We start from the raw sequence: 27,032 nt of genomic DNA on the forward strand, positions 1-27,032 counted from the left end.
TCTGACCACCATATATCTTCCTGAGGAGCCATTTTGTACTAGTTACAAAAGCAACTGTTACCATCAAATTGAGCAACTCTGAAGTTCAAGTCAGAGACACAGGCCTGTAAAGTTTTATATCATTTTAGATCCTGAACCAAAGTCTCAGGCCTGGGCTGCCACATAATTATACAGGCAGTAAGTTATGCTCTACCCATTCCCCTGTTGCTTAAGTGTGGCCAAAGGGAAGTGGATGAAGAAAGAGACGGGCATAAAGATCTCTGTAATTTGGGGTCACATTAGATAGAAATGTAGGGGGTCTTTTACTAAAGCTTAGCTGGAGTTATCTGCAGCAGGGTCCATGGACCCTATTGCAGATAACTGTAGTTAAGCTTTAGTAAACGACCCCCTTAGGAAAGACCAGCCTAGAGTTAAACTGCGAAACTGCTGGTGTTTTACTAGTTTGCTCATCACCACCTTCCTCTGCCTTTAATTTACCTAAAGAGAGCTGCGCGCGGTGTCTCTCAGTCCCTGCAGTCACGTGGTGGGGGCGGGCACGAGTCATTCTTCCTTCGTCTACTCTGTCCAGTAGTCGGAACTCGGAAGTGTTGGCTCGTCCAGCCTTTTATGTAGCCGAGGGAGCGATTCGCCGGTGATTCTCCGTGTTGCTCTCCGACACCAGCTGAGGTGAGGACTCTTCCCCTTTATCACTGAACGCCACCGCTTTTGTAGGTTATTATCGAACTCATAGGGTGGTGGTAAGGAAAATAGCCGCCGCGGGAAAATGGAGGTTCGGCCTTTTTGCAGCTCGTGGTGGTATAAAGACGCATGGCGTCTATTCGGATCCGCTAGGTAGGGGGAGCGAGGAATGACCACCGGCCCTTTGTGGCGCGGTTAGTGACCATTGGCCTAACCGTGGTATGAGCACAGCTTTATCCATGAGGCCTCCTGGGTGAATCGCACTTCTGTTTCGTTAGGTTGGCATAGAACTTGATGGGGATTGTGCACGGCCCAGACACATTAAAGCAACTTATAGGAAAGAGTAACGTTAAAAAAGTACTTTATATATTTTTAACGCGTATCTTAATGCTGGATAAAATAAATGTTGTAATGTTTGAATATTCTTGAAAAACTCATACATGCTAAGTCACCCATAACGAAAAGGGAGATATTTTGTCCAGTGTTAATTTTTTTTAAGTCCAAGAATGTTATTGGTTTTAGAAAAGAAATTATCAATAACAACTGTAACACAGAATTCAAAAGCCAGTGTTAATTTTTAAAGTGTATCCTGACATTTCAGTACATTACACTATTTGTAATTTGAACTTCTGATTCTAGCCAGTGAAATTAAAAGCGCCAGGTAGTAAGAATACATCAGGATGGAGCTGTCAGAAACCAGGCTTAAATATCATCCCTAAATTGGTTACTTTGGTGGTCCTGGATGCCATTTTTCAGGTCATACAGGAATTAAATATGGCCCTGCTCCTGCATTCCAAAGTTTTGGATATATGTCTAGTCAGAATAAATGTTTAAAACATACTTGATATAAACTTTTTATAGGAATTATATAAGTAAGCACTGTTCTTCTAATGTTATGCTTTTGTATGAGAATATTATAATGCCGTTGTATTGCTTTGTGGTGTGACTTAATCTTGAATAAATACTATGTACAATTCTGGTCACCACATCTCAATAAAGATATAGCAGAATTAGAAAAAGTACAGAGAAGGTTGACAAAAATAAGAGGATGAGACAACTTTCTTATGAAGAAGGGGTGGGGGGGAGCTGGCTTGTGGGGCCGGTTTTCGTTCTGGCTGAAACGGGGATTTCGGCTGTAGATTTGGTTTTGGTTGGCCTCTGTTACATGCAAGCAAATACCAAGTTATCAAGTTTATTCAGCACCTTTTACTACCCTGCCCTATGGGAGCTGTCAGGGGTTTACAGTCTAAGAGAAAGCAAGAAATTGATAGTTAAAAGAAAACAACGACATTATACAGTAGGATCTGCGGAAGAACTACAATCAAGATAGTAAATGGGGGTGGGATAAAGCAATAGGGCTCTCTACTGTAGAACTGCCAGGTTCTTCAGACATGCAGAAAAGGATTACCAATAAGCCTCTGCGAATAGGTGGGTCTTGAGTTCTGCTTTAATGTTAGGTAAAGTGGATGAGAGCCTGAGTGAAAGAGGGAGGGCATTCCAAAGATAGGGTCCTTTCACAGAAAAGATAAAATCTCAAATGTGTTCATGAGTTAGAATGCGATAACTGGAAATGACTAATTGGTTTTGTTGAGAGGAACGTTATCAATAGAAATCAAACAAAATAAAACATGGAAAAGAAAATAAGATGATACCTTTTTTATTGGACATAACTTAATACATTTCTTGATTATTTCCGATCTGACGAAGAAGGGCAACCTTCGAAAGCTAATCAAGAAATGTATTAAGTTATGTCCAATAAAAAAGGTATCATCTTATTTTCTTTTCCATGTTTTATTTTGTTTGATTTCTATTGATAACCTTAAGAGTGGACTAACACGGCTACCACACTCCTCTACGTTGAGAGGAACGTAATGTTCGGTTTGGACAATATGGGATTAAAAGTTGTGAGAGATGCGGTTCCTTAACAGATAAGATTTTGAAGACTAATAGCAGAATTTTAAAGCTAATACAATACTTAATAGGGAGCCAGTGGGCATCTTTGAGGTGTGATGTGACATGATCAAATTTCCTAACCCTATTCCTGAAGGAATTCTGCTACTGCACAATGTAGAATTTGTGCAGACTTCCCCTCTTCCGCGTGCTGTGCAGAATTCTGTGCAAGCTGTGTGCTGTTGACAGTGCAGCATAGATTCTCCATTTATTGCTGTTGCCCTCCTTCCCTGCACCTACACCACTCCAGCATCTGCATTCCAAAGATAGGGTCCTTGCACAGAAAAGATAAAATCTCTAATGTGTTCATGAGTTAGAATGCGATAACTGGAAATTACTAATTGGTTTTGTTGAGAGGAACGTAATGTTCGGGTTGGACAATATGGGATTAAAAGTTGTGAGAGATACGGTTCCTTAACAGATAAGATTTTGAAGACTAATAGCAGAATTTTAAAGCTAATGCAACACTTAATAGGGAGCCAGTGGGGATCTTTGAGGTGTGATGTGACATGATCAAATTTCCTAACCCTATTCCTGGAGGAATTCTGCTACTGCACAATGTAGAATTTGTGCAGAATTCCCCACTTCCGCATACTATGCAGAATTCTATGTAAGGTGTCCGCTGTTACAGCGCAGCATAGATTTATTTATTACATTTGTACCCCGCTCTTTCCCACATACAGCAGGCTCAGTGCGGCTTACATTGTAAAAGAAAGCATCTTACATGGTAGAGGCGGAGGCGTTGGGCTACTACTCTCACCCTCCTGTAGTTTCCAACCCCTCCACCTACCGCAGTCTCACTGCTTCTCATCCTTTGAAGCCCATTCCATCCGGCTATTCTATCCGCTACCACTCAGAGTGGCAGTCATTTACCGCCCCCCTGATAAATCCTTCCCTTCCTTCCTTACCGACTTTGATGCTTGGCTCTCTGTCTTTCTTGACCCCTCATCTCCGTCCCTCATTCTCGGAGACTTTAACGTACATGCTGATGACCTATCCGACCCCCATGCTTCTAAGTTCCTCACCCTAACATCCTCCTTCAACCTCCAGCTGTGCTCCACCACCCCTACTCACCGTGACGGCCATTGTCTTGACCTCGTCCTCTCCTCCTCCGGCTCACCCTCCAATTTCCACGTCTCAGCTCTTCCTCTCTCCGACCATCACCTGATCACATTCACACTTCTTCACCCCCCCTCCACCCCGTCCAACTTTAACCACCACCTCCAGGAACCTCCAGGCTATTGACCCCTCCACCTTATCATCTACTATCTCTAATCTCCTCCCCTCCATCACGTCCTCCGAAACTGTCGACAAAGCGGTCTCCGCTTACAATACCGCTCTCTCCTCTGCTTTGGACACCCTCGCGCCATCCATCTCCCGTCCCACAAAGCGCACCAATCCCCAGCCCTGGCTGACTCCTTGCATCCGTTACCTTCGCTCCTGCACCCGATCCGCTGAGCGCCTCTGGAGGAAATCTCGTACCCTTTCAGACTTCCTCCACTACAAATTCATGCTATCCTCCCTCCACTCCTCCCTGTTCCGTGCAAAACAGGACTATTACACCCAATTGACCAATTCTCTCAGCTCCAACCCTCGTCGTCTCTTCACCACCCTTAACTCCCTCCTAAAAGTGCCCACGCTCCTACTCCCCCTTCTCTCTCTCCTCAATCACTGGCCGACTATTTCCGCGACAAAGTGCAAAAGATCAACCTTGAGTTCACGACCAAGCCACCACCTCCTCTTCACCCTTTAACCCTCTCCCTCAACCAACCTACCCAGGTCTCTTTCTCCTCTTTTCCTGAGATCACCGAGGATGAAACTTCCCGCCTTCTTTCCTCCTCGAAATGCACCACCTGTTCCTCTGATCCCATCCCCACCAACCTACTCAACACCATCTCCCATACTGTCACCCCCGCCATCTGTCGCATCCTCAACCTCTCTCTCTCCACTGCAACTGTCCCTGACACCTTCAAGCATGCCGTTGTCACACCTCTCCTCAAAAAACCTTCACTTGACCCTACCTGCCCCTCCAACTATTGCCCCATCTCTCTCCTCCCCTTCCTCTCCAAAATACTTGAACGCGCCGTTCACAGTCGCTGCCTTGATTTTCTCTCCTCTCATGCCATCCTAGATCCACTTCAATCCGGTTTTCGCCCTCTGCACTCAACAGAAACAGCACTCTCTAAAGTTTGCAATGACCTGCTCCTGGCCAAATCCAGAGGTCACTACTCCATCCTCATCCTCCTCGATCTTTCCGCCGCGTTTGACACTGTCAACCATGATTTACTTCTTGCCACGCTGTCCTCTTTTGGGTTCCAAGGCCCTGTCCTCTCCTGGTTCTCCTCCTATCTCTCCCACCGCACCTTCAGGGTACACTCCCATGGATCTTCCTCCACTCCCATCCCACTATCTGTTGGAGTTCCCCAGGGATCTGTCCTTGGACCCCTTCTCTTCTCAATCTACACCTCTTCCCTGGGCTCGCTGATCTCGTCTCATGGTTTTCAGTATCATCTTTATGCTGATGACACCCAGCTATACCTCTCCACACCTGACATCACCGCGGTGACCCAGGCCAAGGTATCGGCCTGTTTATCCGACATTGCGGCATGGATGTCCAACCGCCACCTGAAGCTGAACATGTCCAAGACCGAGCTCCTCGTCTTTCCTCCTAAACCCACTTCTCCTCTTCCTCCACTCTCTATCTCTGTTGATAACACCCTCATCCTCCCCGTCCCATCTGCCCGCAACCTCGGAGTCATCTTCGACTCCTCCCTCTCCTTCTCTTCGCATATCCAACAGACTGCCAAGACCTGTCGCTTCTTCCTCTTCAACATCAGCAAAATTCGCCCTTTCCTCTCTGAGCACACCACCAGAACTCTCGTCCACGCTCTCATTACCTCTCGCCTTGATTACTGCAACTTACTCCTCACTGGCCTCCCACTCATCCATCTATCCCCCCTTCAATCAGTTCAGAACGCTGCGGCACATCTTATATTCCGCCAAAACCGATATACTCATATCACCCCTCTCCTCAAATCACTTCATTGGCTTCCGATCAGATATCGCATACAATTCAAGCTCCTCCTCCTTACCTACAAATGCACTCAGTCTGCGGCTCCTCACTACCTCTCCACCCTCATCTCCCCCTATGTTCCCGCCCGTAACCTCCGCTCACAGGACAAAGCCCTTCTCTCAGTACCCTTCTCCACCACTGCCAACTCCAGGCTCCGCTCATTCTGCCTTGCCTCACCCTATGCCTGGAACAATCTTCCTTTACCCATACGCCATGCCCCCTCCCTACCCATCTTCAAATCTGTGCTTAAAACTCACCTCTTCAATGCTGCCTTCGGCACCTAACCGCTCGAGATATATAGAATGCCCCAATCTATCCACCCTATCAGATTAACTGTTCACTCGTCCTCTAGATTGTTCACTTGTCTTTAGATTGTTCTCTTGTCTTTTAGATTGTAAGCTCTTTGAGCAGGGACTGTCCTTCTATGTTTAAATTGTACAGCGCTGCGTAACCCTAGTAGCGCTTTAGAAATGCTAGTTAGTAGTAGTAGTAGTAGTAAAATAAAGCAAAACAAGAAAATGTAGGAAGATTCTCCATTTATTGCTGTTGCCCTCCTTCCCTGCACCCACACCACTCCAGCATCTGCACAGTTTCACATTGGGCTGCTTCAGCCTTCTTCCGCCTTGGTCCCTGGTGATTTCTTTAAGCCTCGGGACTGTACCAAGGCCCATGTGGCTCAAAGGAATGATCAGGTCCAGGACGGCAGAGGAGGAGGAAGCAGCCTGATGTGCAGCTCCTCCTCTTGCTGCACTAGAGTGGTGCACACAGGGAGAGACGGGGCTGTAAAAAAAGATGGTTGGAAGTGTGTGTGTGGGGGGGGGGGGGGGGGGGGGGGTGCTATGGGAATGGAGTGGAAAGCTTCAGCAACATGCATAGGATGCCATTGGGGTTGGGGAGAGGTTGAAGCAAGGTGGATGAGGTGCATGCCGTGGGGTGGTATGTGCCATGGGAGGGCAAGGGCTGGTGCAAGGTGGGTGGGGTGTGTGTAATGGGTGGGGGGGGGGCTGAAGAAAGGTGGATAGGTGTGTGTGTGTCAGAGGGTGGAGTGCTAGAAAAAGGTAGATTGGGGTGATGTGTGTACCATGGGGAGGGCTGGCAAAAGATGGATAGTGTTTGTGCTGTGGGAATTGGGGCACAGAAAAGTAAGGTGGGGGCTTGCTTGGGCAGAGTGAGGATATCTTGGGGGTGGACAGAAGAAGGGTCTTGCTGGGAGATAGGGAGAGAAGTGAATGCTGAGGAATGGGGAGAGAGAGCTCTAAAAGGCAGAGTTCTTCAGTTGAACATAAAGGGGGCTGGATGAGGTGGGGAAAAGTGCAATTGTGCAGTCCAAATTCCAACAGGGGTTCTCTGTTTCATCAAAAGCTGCATTAGGGGAACCAAGCCTCCATCATTATAACCGACTTCCATCATGGCTGCAACACAAAAGAACATGCCAACGTTTAAAGATTCAGGAAATGACTCCTACTCCCAATAGGCAGCATTACAAAAAACCAACCAACCCCCCCCCCCCCCCCCCCCAATTCCTCAACAACATAAATTCAAATGCATTCAGAAACATGCCACCCACTCCAGGGCTACATTAAGCCCATTAGGGTGATAAGAATTCAAGGCAGAAATCCATTTATGCTCCTTTTGACATAATTATCATCTGATATCTCCCCCTTCTTTCTGAAACATTTAACTGTCTAGTACTGTATAGCAAAACCTATTAAAAGTATGTTTCTTATCAAGGCAGTGAGACATCAGTGGTTCCATCTCTCTTTTTTTTTTTTTTTTTAGCTCTCACACAATGACTGTTTTCTGTCATACAGGTCTTTAATATCTGTGAAATCTGCCCCACATATGCCTTAAGATGCCCCTTTGGTCTTTATGCTACATATTTAAACTTACAAAAACTGCCTGCAGTTGTGGAATTCTTCCCGAATGTAGCTCAAAAAAATTCAGTTAATTCAACCATAAGGTCACAGAAAAATGTCCACATTCTTGATGTCTCACGATGCTATACTTAGTTGACCCTTATCTTCCCAATCTGTTGTTCAGATTATAGTTTTGTGGGAAGGATCATTCTCATATCTTTCAAACTAGGGGTAGAGTTAGCAGCTCTAAGTGAAGTTGTATTCTCTTCACTAAACATTCAGTCAAAATTATATATTTAATCACAAAAAGTAAAGTGCCCTCAATATAAACTTTAGGTTTATATTGCAGCAAAGCCTCCTGTGGGTTAAACCACACCTGTTTAACAGCCTTCTTCACCACACCGGACATCCATGGTCACACAACCTCTGACAAACACCAAACCTTTCTTTTTATATAGTTGTCTGTACTGCAGATCTCAAACATTGAAAAAAAAAAGGATACTTGTTCTTAAATGAGAAGGATGCATGCTGGAATATTACAAGAGTATTTCTTTTTCTTTTTTTTTCTTTTGAGAATTTTGTAGTTAGCTTTTATGAATGTACAGTTCAAATTGAGGTAATAGTACAAACATTCAGTATGATGGAATAAGAACAAACGTCTACAAAACAATGTCTAAGTAAAATTCCCTATCCAGTAAACACCCCCCATCCAAGAGTAGAGGAAGCCATTGTTTCTTCAGGAGCCTGTAACCCACCCCCATGCTTTTCCTCCCTGTATCCCATGGTTCCCCATGACCCCCACCTAATGACCAGTAACAGGGTCAGTTGGTTCCATTCCTCCTTCTTTGGATTAAAAATTCCCCTTCATTTATCTATCAGTGTTTCTGTGTCCCCCTTTGCTCCCAGCCTACTCCTCCAATCTTGCACCGTCGGGGCTTCTGATATCTTTTTCCAATGGGCAGCAATTTTGCAACAAGCTGCATCCAGCCACCAGCATTGGATTTGCTTTTCCCATTTAGGTCACCTGGATGCCAACCCAATAAACATGCTGTAGATTCAGGTTTATTTAATTTGATTAACTGCTTAAGGGTATCCATCAAAGCGGAGTACAAGGAAACAAAAATTTAAAATTAGGCGTCTTAGCAACCATTATGCCCACCCCTCGAGCCCTGAATACCAAAAGTACATGACCCCAAAATTCCTGAACCTTAGGGAAGTTGTCCCATCCCCTTTATCATTTTCGTTGCTCTTCTCTGTACCTTTTCTAATTAACTATATCGTTTTTGAGATACAGTGGCCAGAATTGCACACTATTTGAGGTGCGGTCGGACCATGGAGTGATACAAAGGCATTATAACGTCTTTATTTTTGTTTTTCATTCCTTTCCTAATAATACCTAACATGCTATTTGCTTTCTTAGCCGCTGTCACATACAGAGTAGAGGGTTTAAACGTATCATCAACGATGGCACCTAGATCCTTTTCTGCCATTTGGATGCCCATTCTTGTAAGGTCCTCTTGTAATTTTCCATAATCCTTTTGCGATTTAACAACTTTGAATAACTTTGTGTCATCAGCAAATGTGATTACCTCACTAGTTACTCCCATCTATAGATCATTTATAAATATGTTAAAAAGCAGCAGTCCCAGCACAGATCCCTGGGGAATCCCACTGTCTACCCTTCTCCATTGAGATTACTGACCATTTATCCCTGCTTTCTCTTTTCTGTCTTTTAACCAGTTTTTGATCCACAATAGAATACTACCTCCTGTCCCATGACTTTCTAATTTCCTCTGGAATCTTACATGAGGTACTTTCTCAAATGCCTTTTGAAAATCCAGATATACAATATCAACCGGCTCACCATTATCCACGTTCGTTCACTCCTTCAATGAAATGTAGTAGATTGGTGAAGCAAGATTTCTGTTCACTAAATCCATGTTGGCTTTCTCTCATTAATCCATGCTTTTGAATATGCTCTTTCCTTGTCATCAGCAGCAGATGAATCCATTAACTGATGGGTTGTATCCGCCTACCAGCAGGTGGAGATAGAGAACACAGAAAGACCATAGTGCCTGTAGGACGGCTAGCCCCAACTGCCTTCAGTTATTTCTCTATCTCCCAGCAGGTGTGGACGTAGCTTGATCAGCTCCTGGATTTCAGACTGCCTTGGGGTGGCTCCTGTGCTTTGCCAGTTGAGCAGGGGTGTTGTGGCTGGTGGTGCCCACTTTAAAGGCATATAGGTTCGCCCTTTCTCTGCCTTACCCATTCCCCCTGCCTCCCGTAGTCCCTCTGTTGCTGCCTGCCTCCAACTTTCCTCACAGCGTAAAAAAAAAAAAGAGCGCGCTTTTACTGCGTGGCTGTCCTAAGGCTTTTTCCAGTCATCCTGGTTCTGTGCAGCATGACCGGAGCTTGTTGACTCGGTCTTCTGAGGTGAGAGTGGTGCCCAGCTCCTCCGGGGAGGTCCCACGGACACCGTTCTGATCGGGGTAAGTTTTGGTGCGAAGCTGCCATTTTATTGCTATATTTCCGTCCTGTGAAAAAAACGGACGATGGCTGCTGAAGGAGTTAAGCGCTGCTCCCGTTGTGGTAAACGCAGATCAGCAGTGGGGCTGTGTAAAACGTGCTCCTTAGATGCTCACGCTAGTTTGAGCATGCTGAGCGATATTTCTTTCCGCTCGATGGAGCTGGCAGCGGGCGCCATTTTGGAAGCGCCGCATGCCTCGGCCCTCGTGGTTACGGAGGAGTCTGAGTGCAGGGGGACGCCTCGTTTAGAGGCTGCCAGAGGAGCTCCTACATCCGTTTCTCCTACTTCGGAGGCGGAGGGTCAGGGTGAGTTTTTCTCCCCTGAGTTTGTGCTTTTAATGCATAAGGCTTTTATGCTGAAAAGAGCTGTGCTGCAGGTGTCTGACACTGCGTTGCCTCCTGGCTTCCCTCAGGGTGTTGATGCCCCGGGGATGACTTCAGAGGTTATTTCCTTTCTTGAGCGTTGGAAACACGCTAAACATAGACAGGTAAGTTCCACGTCTGAAAGTGGCGCATATCCTTTTTTTCCCCCCCCCGTGGTTGGGCTGTGGAGAGTCAGGGATCTGGTAGACCCTCAGGGACGGATGATTCAGAGGAGGGTGCCTGTTTGCCACTGGATTTGGATGATCCCAATGTGGTCTGAATTTTCCACCGCGACGAGCTGCCAGCTCTCATTACTGACGCCTTTCAGGTCCTCTTCAATTGATGATGCTGCTGAAGGCGACGCCTCCTCTGTTAATCTAAAGGATGGCAAGTATTAAGAAGTGTACTCGGGCCTTTCCTGTGCATTACTCCATCCAAGAGCTTATTTCTGCTCAATGGTCTGACCCCGATGGGCCTTTGAAAGTGGCCAGGCCTATGGGTCAGCTTAACCCTCTGCGTGAGGAGCACTTGGCCCCTTTGGGGATGCCTAAAGTGGATGCATTGGTCACGGCGGTGACAAAAAAGACCACTCTCCCAGTAGCGGGAGGAGTCGCTTTGAAAGACATGCAGGACCGGCGGCTTGAGTCCGCGCTGAAGCGGTCCTTTGAAATTGCGGGCCTTGCCTTGAGGGCATCTATTTGCAGGTCCTATGCAGCCCGGGCATGTCTTTCCTGGCTACAGCAGGCGGTGGAACAGCCCGCTGATGGTGCGGGCCCCCTTTCTGAGGTTGCCCCGCGGATGGAGTCGGCCCTGTCATTTTTGGCTGACACTGTGTATGATCTGGTCAGAGCTTCTGCTAAACAGATGGCTGTGGTGGTGTCCGCCTGCCGCCGCCTTTGGCAGTGGCATTGGGCGGCTGACATGGCTTCTAAGCAAAGACTGGTGAGACTACCCTTTTCGGTGCCTCCTGTTATTTGGAGAGGAATTTGAGAAGATTGTGAAAGACCTGGGGGAATATAACCCCCAGAGGTTACCTGAGGATAGGCTGAGGCCTTCTTCCAAGGGTTCTGTGTTTCCCTCCTCTTCCAGACCTCGCTTCCGTGAAGCTTAAAGGTATCGCCCGGGGCGCTCTGCTGGGTTTTCTCAATGTGCCCGTTTTCAGCAGAGGAACGCCTTTCACTCGGAGAAACGTTCCGCAGGGGCCGGTTCAAGGCCAGGAGTTCAGGGACGTCCTCCACAATGATGGGACGCCGGTCCACTCCTCGCCTGCAATAGGAAGACGTCTTTTCCTCTTTCTAGAGGAGTGGACCAAGATTACCTCAGATCAGTGGGTCCGGGACCTGATCAGAGAAGGTTACCGACTGGAATTCGGTGCCCCGATGATAGATGCATTTGTGGAGTCCTGATGCGGCACTGCCGTAAAACGGGCGGCAGTAGAGGAGACCTTACAAGTTTTGCTGCACCTTGGAGCGGTGATCCCGGTGCCTCCCGCCGAACGCGGCTGCGGCCACTATTCCATTAATTTTGTCATGCCTCGAAAAGGCGGGTCTTTCAGGCCAATCCTCGACTTACGAAGAGTAAACGAAGCTCTCAGAGTACGACATTTTTGCATGGAAACTCTGCGCTCTGTCATTGCGGCGGTACAGCCAGGAGAGTTTCTCACGTCTCTGGACCTAAAAGAAGCTTATTTGCACATTCCTATCTGGCCTCCACACCAGCGGTTTCTCCGGTTTGCAGTGTTGGGAAAGCATTTCCAGTTTCAGGCCTTGCCCCTTCGGCCTAGCCACAGCTCCCTGTACCTTTTCCAAGGTAGTGGTGTTAGTAGCTGCCTGTCTCAGGGGAGAGAGTATCTGAGGTCATCCTTATCTCGACGACTGGCTCATCAGAGCGGACTCGGCAACCGAGAGTCGTCTTGCCACAGCCAGAGTGGTGGTGGTCCTTCAGGCGCTAGGCTGGGTAGTCAGTATACCCAAAAGTCACCTGACCCGCTCTCAGTCTCTCGAGTCTTTGGGGGTCCGGTTCAACACGGCATCGGGGTTGGTCTTTCTCCCCGACCAAAGGCGGTGCAAGCTTCAGAATCAGGTCTGTCTGCTCCTGCGGATGCCTCGCTCGCGAGCTTGGGACTTTGTCCAGCTGCTGGGGTCGATGATGGCCACCTTGGAGGTGGTGCCTTGGGCGAGAGCGCATATGAGGCCTCTGCAGATTGGATCTGCTTCAACAATGGTCTCTGATGTCCCAGGAATATCAACGCAGACTAACGTTGCTCCCTGTGGCCCGGCTCAGTTTGGAGTGGTGGCTCTCCAACAGGATGCTGCGCCAAAGAATGCCTCTTGCTCTTCCTTCCTGGTGCCTGGTGATAACAGATGCCAACCTTCTAGGCTTGGGGAGCGCATTGCCAAGGAAGGTATGCTCAGGGTCTGTGGAAGCGGGGTGGTCCATCAATCGCTTGGAACTGAGAGCGATATTCCAAGCTCTTATGGCCTTTCAAAAGACTGAAGGGGCTTGCTGTCCGGGTTCTGTCAGACAACACGACAGCGGTGGCATACATAAATCGTCAGGGCGGCACTCAGTGCAGGGCCCTGGCCGTGGAGACCGCTCAGATTTGCCACTTGGCCGAACTCCTCCTGCAGCTTCTGTCAGCAGCTCACATAGCAGGTCAGAGCAATGTGCAAGCTCATTTTCTCAGCAGGCATCAAATTGACCCGGCGGAATGGGAACTGGCAGAAGAAGTTTTTCTTCAGATTTGTGCCAAATGGGGGACTCCCGGTATGGATCTTATGGCGTCAAGTGCAAACGCCAAAGTACCTCGCTTTTTCAGCAGAAGGAGAGATCCTCACTCGGCAGGGTTGGATGCTCTGGCTCAGCCCTGGCCCTCGGGCCTCCTGTATGTGTTCCCTCCTTGGCCCTTGATAGGACGAGTTGTATTGCGGATTCGGCAGCATCGAGGTCTGGTGATTCTCATCGCTCCAGATTGGCCAAGGCGTCCGTGGTTTTGGATCTCCGCCGGATGTTGGTGGACGCTCCGGTTCATTTGCCCCTGGTGTTTCGGCGGTGCTCCGTATGTCAGTGTCGGGGTCTCGGCTCAAGCGGCGTCTGCAAATTCTGCACAGCGTCGGAAATTTTTCAGGAGCAGGGTGCAGGACCGGCTAAATCGCCGCCATCAGTGGTGGTGGGGGGGCGATTCGGGTGTCGGTAATGGGGTCGCGTCTCCCTCTCCCTCGATGCCGGTTTTGGCGGGAACGTCCACCATTTTGGATGTTGCCATGTCGGACTCTTCCCGGACCTCTCTGCCTTCTCTGTCTACAGCTCCAGCTCCTGTTTTCTCTAAGGGGTCAGCTGGTTTCCCCCCTGAATTTGTGTTACAGATGTACGAAGCCTTCTTGTTACATCAGTTGGCTCCTGCTGATCCTCCAGCAAAGTGATCTGTGGAGGGTTCTCCTGTGCCTTTAAAGAGGGTCAGGCAATCTGTGAAGGCAGAGCAGGAGGATTCTTTTGGTCTGGAGCAGGAGTTGCCTTCTTTGGCAGAGGAGTCATGGTTCACTGAAGAGGGTTTTTCTGATGATCTTAACCAGACAGTAGATGGAGAAGAATCTCTTCCTTTGGGGGAGGATCCTTCAGTAGTAAGAATTTTTCATAAGGATGACCTTCAGGAGCTTATTTCTCAAGTTTTGTCTACTCTCAGTTTTGATGACCAGGATAGCCCTGTGGCCGAGCCTAGAAAGGTGAATTTGCTGGTCAAGGGGATTTGCAGTGCCGGTAGGTCTTTTCCCATGCATCAGGTTATTAGGGATATTATTCAGGCTCAGTGGGAGCGTCTGGATTCTGCTTTTCGGCTTGCTAGGGCCATAGGCAGGCTTCATCCGGTTCCTGACTTAGACAAAGCTCTCTTAAGCTCTCCCGTAGTGGATTTGATGCTTTCAGCGGTTACTGTAGATGGGGGCACAGCTTTGCGGGACCCCCAGGATCGCTGGATTGAATCCTTGTTGAAGAATGTTTTTGGTGTTTCGGCTCTGGCAGTACAGGCTGCTATTTGTGGTTCCTTGGTCGTGAGGGCTAGTTTCCGGTGGTCTGAGAAGGTTTTGGACCGTTCTTTGGATGATCTTTCCGCTATTGATAATGAAGTGGCTAAACTGGAAATGGGTTCAGCGTTTTTGGCAGATGTGCTTTATGACTTGCTTCGGGCTGCTTCAAAGTCTATGGTTTTTTCTGTTGTGGCTCGCCGTACTCTTTGGCTTCGTGGTTGGTCAGCGGATGCGGCCTCTAAGTCTAAACTTAGTAAATTTCCCTTTAAGGGTTCTTTTTTGTTTGGTGAAGAGTTGGACAAGCTGGTGCATAGTCTGGGGGAAGCTAAGGTGCCCAGGTTGCCGGAGGATTGTCCTAGAGGTTCTGGTCGTGGTCATTTCTCAGCTCGTCGTTTTCGCCCAACCAGAGTTTTTCAGGGCCAACGTTACAGATTCTACCAAAGGACTCAGTCCTTTCGAGGGGGTCGCAGGGGAGGTCGACAGACAGAGAGGGTTCCTTTTCCTCCTCTTTCCGTTCTCAACAAAGAAGGTGTGCAGGCCCAGCCTCTAATTCGAGTGGGCGCTGCGCTCTTCTGGGGTCTTTCTCCAGGGGCAGTGACATGCAGGGGAGAGGAAGAGCGGCTGCAGAGACGACAGCCAATGCCAGATGGCTGTCGACGGAGGCGCGTTTCAGGATTAAAATATTTTTTTTTGCTTTTTTCTTTTTGTACCGGCCGCTGCTGCTCAACAGGAGAAGCAGCAGTGGCCAGACAGCGTTAATATTGAAGGTTGCTGGTGGCGAGGGGGTTGATGTGCCCGGGGGGGGGGGGGGGGGGGGGTAGGAGCTTGGGTGATGCGCCGAGGGGGGGGGGGTAGGGGCTTGGGTGATGCGCTGGGGCAGAGGGGCTTGGGCGATCCGATTCGCTGAGTCATGCTCCGCCCTCAACGTCATCACGTTGTGACGTGAGGGCGGGGCAGACACTCATGGGGAAAAAACGATCTACACAACTACATCTTCCGGTTTCAGGCTGCCGTCCGGCTTCATTAGAACGTTGGAGGTGCGTTTTATATAGAGAGATAAAAGCTGAGATCCCCAATCAATCTGGACGTTCCTCTCCCTATCCGGAAATGCATGAGCTTTGTCCACGTTCTCAAGTTGTTGCCAAGCCCCCTTGTGAAGCACTTTCAATAAAGCTGCATATAGGAACATAAATCTGAATTTTTTCTTTGCCAATACAGAATGGATGGGATTGAAGCGATGTCTGCTTTCTAGTAAGTCCACTTAAAAATCCTGGAAAATCTGAATAGGCACAGAGTCACTTAAAGGTATCCTGTTGTAACCGATAATTTCTAAGTATCTCCAGGCGATGTGGATAACTTTGAAATTTTGCTATTGCAATCCTTGGTCTTATTGTATCATCGTGGCAGCGTCCCAAATGGTGGGCATGGTCCAGCCGCACGGGCCCCATGTTGTCCTTAAAGGGGAAATTATCCGCTATCCACTCCTCCAGTGTGATCAGCAAATGTGCCTCCGGGATGGTCTCTGGAAAGCCTAAAATGCGTAATTAGCCCTGCGCGAATGGTTCTCCACCTCTTCATTGCATTCATAATATTTGGCATTCTGAGAGTGTAAGGCCTCCACCTCCGTCTGCAGGGAACACATGTCTTCCTTATTAGAAATTCAGTACTCGAGCTCAGTCGGGTTCCCAATTCCGGACAACAGAGTATCCAAATACGAAATCTGAGTAGAGAGTTGGCTCTAGATGTGGGTTCAGGACACTTGAGATTCACTATAAGGTCAGCGCTGACTTGGTAAACTTGGTTAGCGCCACCCCTGCACTTGCCACTACCTCATCTGAAGCTTGCCCGCTGTCAAGCTGTTTTCATTGTGCGACTGGCCATATCACCCTGGGACCTCTGCAAGAATTGTCCATGTGTTCTGCACCTATGATTAACTAAACATCATTTCTTTCAGCTATGATCAAGTCACATATTAAATTCCACCATCTGTTGAGTATTATTCCTGTAGTATTCTTCCAGTGATTTAGTATTACTTTTATAACTCCAGACAGCTCAGAATACGGCAGCCAGACTAATATTCGGCACACCAAATTCGAAAGCGCGAAACCCTTACGAGAAAAACTACACTGGCTCCCACTAAAAGAACGCATCACGTTCAGACTTTGCACTTTAGTCCATAAAATCATCCATGGTAACGCCCCAGCCTACATGTCAGATCTAATAGAACTACCACCCAGAAACGCAAAAAAATCTTCCCGCACACCCCTCATTCTTCATCCTCCCAAGTGTAAGGGTTTGAAATACAAATCAATGCATGCATCTACCTTTTCCTATACAAGCACGCAGCTCTGGAATGCGCAGCCACGTAACTTGAAAACTGTGTATGAACTGACCAATTTCCGCAAACTATTAAAAAGCTCTCTCTTCGACAAGATATATCACAAAGATCAACATTTGTAACTGTATAATCTTTTGAACTTCTAGTACTGTCTTATAATGTCTTTTGCTTTAACACCATCATGTAATTCACCACCATGTAACACAAACCCTCCGTAAACCTAATGTATATTCACTTCTATTTCCAGTACCCATGATGTATTGTAAGCCACATTGAGCCTGCAAAGAGGTGGGATAATGTGGGATACAAATGCAATAAATAAATAAAATACCGAACAAAATAAATGCTGTTACAGGAGGTCAAGGCGAGTAACAATCGAGCAAACAAGCATTCCGCCTAATGATTTCCAATTACTGATCTTATCTTAGCTGGGTTTAAAAAAGATTTGGATAATTTCCTAAAAGAAGAGTCCATAACTCCCATAAGCCATTATTAAGATGATCTTGGGGAGGTCCACTGCTTATTTCTAAAATAAGCTGCATAAAATCTGTTTACTGTTCTGGGATCTTACCAGGTACTTGTGACCTGGATTGGCCACTGTTAGAAACAGGATACTGGGCTTGATGGACCTTTGGTCTGGCCCAGTATGGCAACGCATATGTTCTTATGTTAAGGATGCTTGGGTGCATAGGGAGAGAAATGGCCAGTAGGAAAAAGGTTGTGATGCCCCTGTATAAACTCTGGTGAGACCTCATTTAGAATATTGTGGTTCGTATTGTGGCAGGGAGACTTATACGGTCTGTGCCAGAGCTGGTGGTTGGGAGGCGGGGTTGGTGGTTGGGAGGCGGGGATAGGGCTGGCCAGACTTATACGGTCTGTGCACTGCAGAGGACAGTACAAATAAAAAAAGTAGCACATATGAATTTATCTTCTTGGGCAGACTGGATGGACCGTGCAGGTCTTTTTCTGCCGTCATCTACTATGTTACTATGCTACAAATTTGTTAAAAATGGAGAGGTTTTAATCCACTAACACCTTAAATTTCCATATATTAGTGTGGGGGTGCTCTGAGCCAGCAAAGGATGCGTCCTCACTTGCACTTGGCACTGTATGTCCTCTAACATATGTATTTATGTATATTTAACAATTTTTGTGACCTGACGCAGCCCTTGCATGGGCGAAACACGGCTTTGTTGAGCTTTTAGGTTTTTTTTTTTTAAATCTGAGTTGTGAAATAATTTTATGGACTTTCTTCAGTGATTTGTTCTTTCTTTGCTTCATATAGGATCTTGCAGATCATCTGCCTTTTTGTTTCTTGGGACTTTCAAATGCAAAGTGATGCACATTGTGGAGAAATAATCCAAATCCTGGTTATTTGATGCTAGTTTCCACTTTAGGAGTCACTGCCTGAGAAAAAGAGCTAGATGTCATTGTGGACAATATGTTGAAATCTTCTGCTCAGTGTGTGATGGCGGCCAATATACAAAAGATGCTAAGAAATATAAGGAAAGGAGTAGAAAATAAAGCAAATAATATTATGATGCCTCTGTATTGCTCCATGGTGCAACCTCACCTTGAGTATTGTGTGCAGTTCTGGTCTTACAATACTCAACATAAAGTTCAAAGAAGGGTGACCAAAATGATTAAGGGGATGGAACTCCTCACATATGAAGAAAGGCTTAACAGGTTAGGGCTCTTTAGATTGGAAAACAGGCAGCTGAGGGGGGCGAGGATATAATCGAGACCTACAAAATCCTGAGTGGAGTAGAACGGGTAAACGTGAATCAATTGTTTACTCTTTTCAAAAAGTACAAAGACTAGGGTAGTGGTTCCCAAACTTAGTCCTGGAGGCATCCCAGGCCAGTTTGATTTTCAGGGTATGCACAATTAATATTCATCAAGAAATTTGCATTCACTTCCTCCACTGTATGCAGATATCTCATGATATCCTGGGGTGCCTCCAGGACCAAGTGTGGGAACCACTGTGAAGTTTCATATACTTCTTAAAAAAAAAAAAAACAACAAATAGGAGAAGATATTTATTTTTATTCAACTAATAGTTTAGCTCTGGAATTTGTTGCCATAGGATGCGGTAACGGCAGTTAGGGTATCTGGGCTTAAAGAAGGTTTAGACATGTTCCTGGTGGAAAAGTCTATAATCTACCATTACGATGGATGTGGAAAGCCACCACTTATCCCTGGGTTCAGTAGCATAGAATCAAGCTACTGTTTCGGGGATTTTGAAAGGATACTGGGCTAGATGGACCATTGGTCTGACCCAGTATGGCTATTAGGTTCACAAGGTTGTGATAGTGGTAGGGGGAGAAATAAGACAAGGATAGTGAAAAATAAGGTCAAGGGTGTTTCCTTCGATATGGGTGAGAATGTTTACTTGTTAGATGAATCTTATTGATGGAGGTGAGGGAGAGAAATTCCGTAGACTTGTCAGGAGGTAGGATTTTAATCTCCTAATAGCACCGGGGTGAGAAAAGAAAAGGGCCAGATGAAAGACGTTAGAGCTCAACTTTTTTGTATCTCCTGTATTAACTTAATTTTGAATCTGTTAAAAAAAAAAGCACTTATACAAATTATACATTAAAAGTTGCAGAAAGATCTCATGTTTCCTTGTCATCAAGCAGATGAAGCCATTACGTATGGGTTGTGTCCATCAACCAGCAGGAGGAGATAGAGAGCACTCAACTTTTCACAGTGCCACATGGTCAGCTAGCTCCACTGCCTCTTCAGTATTCTCTATCTCCCCAAGCAGGGTGGTTGCAGCTTGATCAAGCTCCTTAAAAAAATCTGCCTGGGGGTGGCTCCTGGCTTGCCAGTTGTTAGCTGGGGTGTTAGAGGCTATAGCAGCTTCACTTTAAAGGCACATAGGTTAGCCCTTTCCCTGCCTTACCCATCCCCCCAGTGGATGTGAGCACATGAGTTTCACTTTTCCCTGCTCTTTCCCACTCTATACTTGGTGGATGCAGGCACATTGGTTCGCCTTTCCCACTGTTCTGTACCTCCTGAGTTGATTTGATTGCCTCTTTTGCTGTTTTCTCTATTTTTTTTTTTTTATTACATTTGTACCCTGCGCTTTCCCACTCATGGCAGGCTCTATGCGGCAGGCAATGGAGGGTTAAGTGACTTGCCCAGAGTCACAAGGAGCTGCCTGTGCCGGGAATCGAACTCAGTTCCCCAGGACCAAAGTCCACCACCCTAACCACTAGGCCACTCCTCTACTTTCCTCACAGTGTTTAAAAAAAAGAAAAAAAAAAGCAAGAGGTTTTCTTCAGTTTCTACAGCGTGACCGGAGCTTGTATACTCGGTCCAGTGAGGTAAGAGTGTTTTCTGACTCCTCCGGGGAGGGCCCGCGATCGGGACGTTTTTGGCGTGAAGCCGCCATTTTGAATTTTCCGCCGTTTTTCGGCGATGGCTGCAGAGAGTGTTAAGCGCTGTTCCAAGTGTGGCAAGTGCAGATCAGCTGCGGGGCTCTGTAAAACGTGCTATTCAGGCGTGAGAGCCAGCCCGAGCATGGCGAGCGATGATTCTTCACGCTGGGTGGAGCTGGCAGCGGGCGCCATTTTGAAAGCACCACATGGCGCAACCCCCGCTGAGGCGGAGGGTCTGGAGACCGGAGGGGGCCCTTGAATTGAGGCTGGCCAAAGAGCTACTAGCCCCGGACTGGAACCGGGTGCCCAGGGCGAGTTTTTCTCCCCTGACTTTGTATTATTGCTTCATAATGCATATATGCTTAAAAGAGCTCAGCCACAGGGGTTTTCTACGGCCCCCCTTACTGCCCCTCCGGTGGATACAGGCCTGGGATTGCCCTCTGAGGAGTTTTTCCCTGATAGCTGGCCGCAAGAGAAGCGCAGAAGGGTAAATTCCCCTTCAGAGAGTGGCGGTTTTCAGCAGAGGATCTCCTTTAGCTTGGACAAACGTTCCGCAGCAGCAGGCTCAAGACCTGGAGTTCAAGGGCAACCCTCTCAATGAGGGTGTGCCGGCCCCCTCCTCGATTCCTGTTATAGGAGGATGTCTTTCCCTCTTTCTCGAGGAGTGGGCCAAGATTATCTCAGATCAGTGGGTCTTGGACCTGATCAGAGAAGGATACAGAATAGAATTCGATGCCCCGATAAGAGACATGTTTGTGGAGTCCCGATGCGGTACTGCAGCCAAATGGGCGGCGGTAGAGGAGACCTTACAAGGCTTGATTCACATTGGGGCGGTTTCCCCCGATTTCGGCTGTGGCCGCTACTCCATTTACTTTGTGGTGCCGTGAAAAGGTGGGTCTTTTCGCCCTATTCTGGACTTAAAAGAATTAAACAAGTCCCTAAGAGTGCGGCATTTTCACATGGAAACCCTGTGCTCCGTCAGTGCGGCGGTACAGCCAGGAGAGTTTCTCACGTCTCTGGACCTGAAAGAAGCTTACTTGCACATTCCAATTTGGCCCCCACACCAGAAGTTTCTGCGGTTTGCGGTGATGGGAAAACATTTCCAGTTTCGGGCCCTGCCTTTTGGCCTTGCCACAGCTCCCCGAAACCTTTCCAAGGTAATGGTGGTAGTAGCTGCTTTTCTCAGGCGAGAAGGTATCCGGGTTCACCCGTACCTAGACGACTGGCTCATCAGAGAGGACTCCGCAACAGAGAGCCATCAAGCTACAGCCAGAGTGGTCTCAGTACTGCAATCTCTGGGCTGGGTCGTCAATGTAGCCAAAAGTCACCTTTCCCCCTCGCAATCTCTAGAATATTTGGGGGCACGGTTCAACACAGACTCTGGATATGTATTCCTACCCGAGCAAAGGCGGTGCAAGCTTCAGAATCAGGTCCGTCTGCTCCTGAGGATGCCCCGCCCGTGAGCTTGGGACATTGTCCAGCTGTTGGGATCGATGACGGTCACCTTGGATTTGGTGCCCTGGGCGAGAGCGCACCTGAGACCTCTGCAGTATTCCCTGCTTCAACGATGGTCTCCAGTATCTCAGGATTATCAATGCAGACTCTCTTGGCTCCCTGCGGCCCGACTCAACATGGAGTGGTGGCTCTCAGACAGCATGCTGTGGCGAGGAATGTCGCTGGCGCTCCCTGATTGGTGCCTAGTGGTGACAGATGCCAGCCTGAAGGGCTGGTGCGCACATTGCAAGGGGAAGCATGCCCAGGGTCTTTGGACACCTGACGAGTCGGAGTGGTCCATCAACCGCCTGGAGTTGAAAGCGGTGTTTCAGGCGCTTCTGGCCTTTCAATTGACCCTGAAAGGATTGGCTGTCAGAGTGATGTCGGACAACACGACAACAGTGGCCTACATAAACCGATAAGGCCGAACAGATTTGCCACTGGGCCGAGCTCCATCTACAGTTTCTGTCGGCAGCTCACATTGCAGGTCAGAGCAACGTGCAAGCCGATTATCTAAGCAGGCATCAAATCGATCCAGCGGAATGGGAACTGGGAGACGAAGTATTCCTGCAGATATGTGCCAAATAGGGCAAGTCCGTAATGGATCTTGTGGCGACAAGCTCAAATGCCAAAGTCCCGTGCTTTTCAGCAGATGGAGAGATCCTCGCTCAGCCGGGTTGGATGCCTTGGCTCAACCCTGGCCTCTGGGCTTCTAGTATGTGTTCCTTCCGTGGCACTTCATAGGGCGTGTGCTCCTGCGGATTCGGCTTCACCCAGTAGAAGTGGTTCTCATCGCCCCGGATTGGCCCAGGGGGCCTTGGTATGCGGACCTCCGACAGATGCTGGTGGAGGCTCCCTTTCCTTTACCTCTGGTACCGAACCTGTTGTCGCAGGGACCGGTGGCCACGGAGGACGCCTGCCGTTTTGGTCTTACGGCATGGCTATTGAGAGGGCGCAATTGAGAGGCAAAGGCTATTCCAATAATGTTATTTCCACTCTCCTGCAGGCCCGCAAGCGGTCCGCTTCCGTGGCTTATGCCAGGATCTGGCGCCAGTTTGAGGCTTGGTGTGTTTCAAAAGCGATCACACCCATGCGGGCTCCTGTCTCGCCGATTCTGGACTTTTTGCAGGGTGGTGTACAAAAAGGCTTGGCCTATAATTCCCTGCGGGTGCAAGTGGCAGCATTGGCCTCCCTTCATGGTAAGGTTGCAGGAGTGTCTTTAGCTGCTCATCCAGATGTGGCACGGTTTCTTAGAGGGGTGCTTCGGCTCCGTCCTCCCGTGCGGGCACCTTGACCAGCTTGTTAGTGGCCATTACTTCGGCGAGACGGGTGTCAGAGCTCCAGCCGCTGTCCTGTAGAGACCCTTTTCTGCAGTTTTCAGAGTCCGGGGTCACGGTTTGGACCGTGCCTTCCTTCTTGCCTAAGGTGGTTTCAGCGTTTCACCTAAACCAACCTATTTTCTTGCCCTCCTTTGTCGAGGAGGAGTTTCCAGAATCTTTTGGGCAATTGCACCTGTTGGACGTGCGCAGGACTCTGCTGCAGTATTTGCGAGTTACTAACTCTTTCAGGACCTCTGATCATCTGTTTGTTTTGCTATCAGGTCCTCGCAGAGGGTCTCCAGCGTCTAAAGCCACTATTGCCCGCTGGCTTAAAGAATCTGTTTTCAGCTTATTTGCTTGCCGGCCGGCCTCCGCCTGATACCTTTAAGGCGCATTCCGCTAGAGGAATTTCCTCTTCTTGGGCTGAAACTGGAGCACTCTCTCTTCAAGAGATTTGTAGTGCAGCAACATGGGCTTCTAAGCTCTCTTTTGCCTGACATTACAGGCTGGATATGGCTGCCAGGAGGGACACACATTTTGGAGCGCAAGTGCTGGCGCGTGGTGTGGCTTGTTCCCACCCTATCTAGGGATTGCTTTGATACATCCCATCTGTAATGGCTGCATCTGCTTGATGACAAGGAAGGGAAAATTAGGTTCTTACCGTGATAATTTTCTTTCCTTTAGTCATAGCAGATGCAGCCATGATCCCTCCGTGTCTGATGCTATCTGCTGTAAATCTATTTCAGGTTCTGTTCGTGTTTCCTGGAGATTCCGTCCTTGGGAGAAAGTCGGAAAACAGTCTTCAGGATTCTTGTTCAATTAGAGGAGGATGACTTAATTCCCTCCAGTTTCATGTTTTGGAGGATGAGTTTATTCCCTCCGGGAGGATGAGTTTATTCCCTCCAGTTATGTCTCAGTGGAGGATGAGTTTATGCCCTCCGGGAGGATGTTTCATTCCTTCCATTCTGAGTTAATGCCCTTTGTTGTAGGGCCATCGTTCGCTGTGAGGAAAGCTCATGTTGTTCCCATTGCGGTTTGCCATACTGCTTTGGAAGCTTCAAGTACTGAAGAGAGGCAGTGGAGCAAGCTGGTATGAGGCACTGAAAAAAGTGTGCTCTTTATTTCCCTCTGCTGGTTGAGGGACACAACCCATCTGTGATGGCTGCATCTGCTATGACTAAAGGAAAGAAAATTATCACGGTAAGAACCTAATTTTCCCATTCCCTCCATAAATACAAAGAGGAGGACGAGTTTATTCCCTCCAGGAGGATGTGTTCATTCCCTCCTTTTGAGTTCATGCCCTTGTTATGGGGCCATCGTTCGCTGTGAGGAAAGTTCATGTTATTCCCATTGCGGTTTGTTATACTGCTTTGGAAGCTTCAAATACTGAAGAGGCAGTGGAGCTAGCTGACCATGTGGCACTGTGAAAAGTTGAGTGCTCTCTATCTCCCCCTGCTGGTTGATGGACACAACCCATACGTAATGGCTTTATCTGCTATGACTAAAGGAAAGAAAATTACCAAGGTAAGAACCTAATTTTCCCTTGTGCATTAAGGTTTGCTTCAGTTCATTTAGGGGCCTTTTTACTAAAGCTTAGCGCACCCTAACACAATTAATACATGGTGCCCAAAGTTAGGTGCCAGAAAGGTCCACGCTAAACTTGTATTCTATAAATGGTGCCTCATACCAAGTGGCCTTTACAGAATAGCGCTTAGCGTTGATTCTTGCACCCAACTTTGGGCACAAAGATTTAAGCCTGGTGAAACGTGTAAATCCTGGTGCTCAAGTTGGTCGCAGAACCCTGGAAAGCTGTATCTTTGCACCTAAAGTTTTAGAACACCCATGCCCTTCCCATGGCCATATCCCATTTTGAGTTGTGCATGACACAATTTAGGCGTTCAGTGTTACAGCTGACAGATCCATGTCAAATCCTAATTAGTGCCAATTAATGTTAATAAGTAACAGCTTGTTAACTAATTGGTTTCCATGCGAGTTAGGGATCCATGTCCACATTTGGGCGACCTTTATAGAATCTGTGGGTATATGCTAAGAAGTTCATAGGTATAAAATGGGTTTCTTAGTATTTAATGCATGCTAAGCTTTAGTAAATGAGCCTCTTCGGGGTTAATTGAAATACAATTTTAACCAAGGGTACCTCAACCTTTGCATGCAGCCATACACATAGCTCATGTTTAGGTCCCTTTATTTTCAATTTAAACATGTTTTTCCCTGGGAATCCCACTAGAGTTTAGGAATTGATTTTACTGTTTTTCACCTGAAATTTGTGTTTTGATGTAAATGTTTAATCAACCTTCCAACCCCCCCCCCCCCCCAATGTCTTCTGCCCATATACTGCTGTATGATCATTGTTCCTTGTTTCTTGCTTGCCATTGTTGCCTGACCCTTCCAAATGGCATAAACACTGCTTCACTCGCCACCAAAATAAATCATAATGCTTATTCAGAAATGTTTTCTTTATTAATAAATATTTTCCTGTTAAAAATAAAATGAACATCCCTGCCTTTATTTCATGACATTCTGCATTTAACTTTACAGGTTTTTCAGTTTAGAGATGCATCATATTTTAGTAATTTTTAATTTTTGTTTAAATATTTTCTTTCCAGCAATGGCTCGTGATTATGGCCATGGAGCATTTGGAACCCAAAGATCCATTGACTATATGAACAAATCATTTGGAATAGAAAGTAGCAGGTAAAACATATTAAAAGTTCAGTTTGTGTTTAACTACTAATTGGTATCCATCAAAATTCAAGCATGCATATTAAATGTATCTGTCACTTATTTCTTCTATTGCAATCTCTTATGACACATATTAGATATTATAGCTCTCGGTTCTTAAGTGAATAAAATGTTTGAATGCTTTAAAAAGCACTTGCGATTGTGTGAAAACATTGAAAAGTTGAAATCACTGTTAAAAACATTGTACTGCTCTTCTTGCTCAGGCTTTAATGACAAGTACAACTTTGAGAAAAAGCATGCATTTTATTCCATTCCTATAGGCAAATTAGTAAGATAATCAAATGAAGGGAGAGAGAAGTAGCTCTAAGCTGGAACTGTGGTATTATGAATAACAAATTACTTGTTCTGTTGAACTGTTGTGTGCTTTTTTCTTCCCAAATCTATAATGCTGTTTGGCTTACACTGTATCTTGCTTGATACAAATGCTCTTTTCCATTTGTTTTCAGATTCCAGATGAGAAGACTTGGTGTATTTTTTAGGGAGAAAAGACAAAAGGAAAAATATTTTGTATTAATTTTGGTTATACATTATTTGAAATATACTGTGTTTTTTTCTACCAGTATATTATTGAGTTTAATATGGTGACCATTTGGAGCTGTTCCTTTGATAGTAAAGATAAGCTGAAAAACTGATTTTAAACACCCTCCTTAGGCATTTGACCATGGGTGAGATTTTTAATCCTGATTCTAAATCATGACCTGATTTATAGAGTTTCAGATATGAGGCATTTTTGCCTCTTTTCCCCCTCCTTAATTGTCTGCCTTCATCAGGAGTGGTCAAATGCCTGAATGAGAGCTCAGTATTGTCAATTGTTTGCCCCTAAGGGGAACCTTTAGAGAGCCACTTCAGCAATGAAAGAACTCTTTGACACATCTTGAAGTTGTTTTGATTTTCTTTTAGCTTGTGTTGGTTCTTATTCTGCATTCTGTGCTGTGATAAAAATTGAAGGTGACAGTAGAGAGAAAAAAATGAAAAATAACCACAGTAAGAGTGCTCAAGTTTAAATTAGGAGCATTCTAGTGGGCATTTGCTGTGCTCAAGTCTAAGAAATGCATCTTTCATTAATAATCTGCATTTATTTCCATTAAACATTTTGTTCAGGTTTATATAGAAACTGACTTTTTAGCTGGTCTAAATTGCAATTCTAAACTTGCCATGAGTTTATTGGATTGCAGTTGAGCCTGGCAATAAGAACCCATGCAGCTGTAGACTGGCATTTTTGCCCAAGTTTCATGGGGTCACAGTACTGTAATCTATAAACACTGCTGTA

The 27,032-nt window shown here is 46.8% G+C and overlaps 1 protein-coding gene across 4 annotated transcripts in view; it reads left to right on the top strand.

Annotated features, from left to right (window-relative positions):
* The first annotated feature begins 540 nt into the window (after positions 1-540).
* Positions 541-27,032, top strand: part of LOC115471647 (DBIRD complex subunit ZNF326-like) — a 107,107-nt gene continuing 80,615 nt past the window's right edge. For 2 of the 4 annotated variants that reach the window (XM_030205394.1, XM_030205397.1), the window contains exons 1-2: positions 542-666; positions 25,627-25,714. In XM_030205394.1, coding sequence (XP_030061254.1) covers positions 25,629-25,714 — 86 coding nt within the window. In that variant the 5' untranslated portion in view covers positions 542-666; positions 25,627-25,628. Of the gene's footprint in view, positions 667-25,626; positions 25,715-27,032 lie in introns of those variants that run through there. The other 2 variants (XM_030205396.1, XM_030205398.1) reach the window with 2 other exon arrangements.

Source organism: Microcaecilia unicolor, chromosome 6, assembly GCF_901765095.1.
Source record: "Microcaecilia unicolor chromosome 6, aMicUni1.1, whole genome shotgun sequence".
NCBI lineage: Eukaryota > Metazoa > Chordata > Amphibia > Gymnophiona > Siphonopidae > Microcaecilia > Microcaecilia unicolor.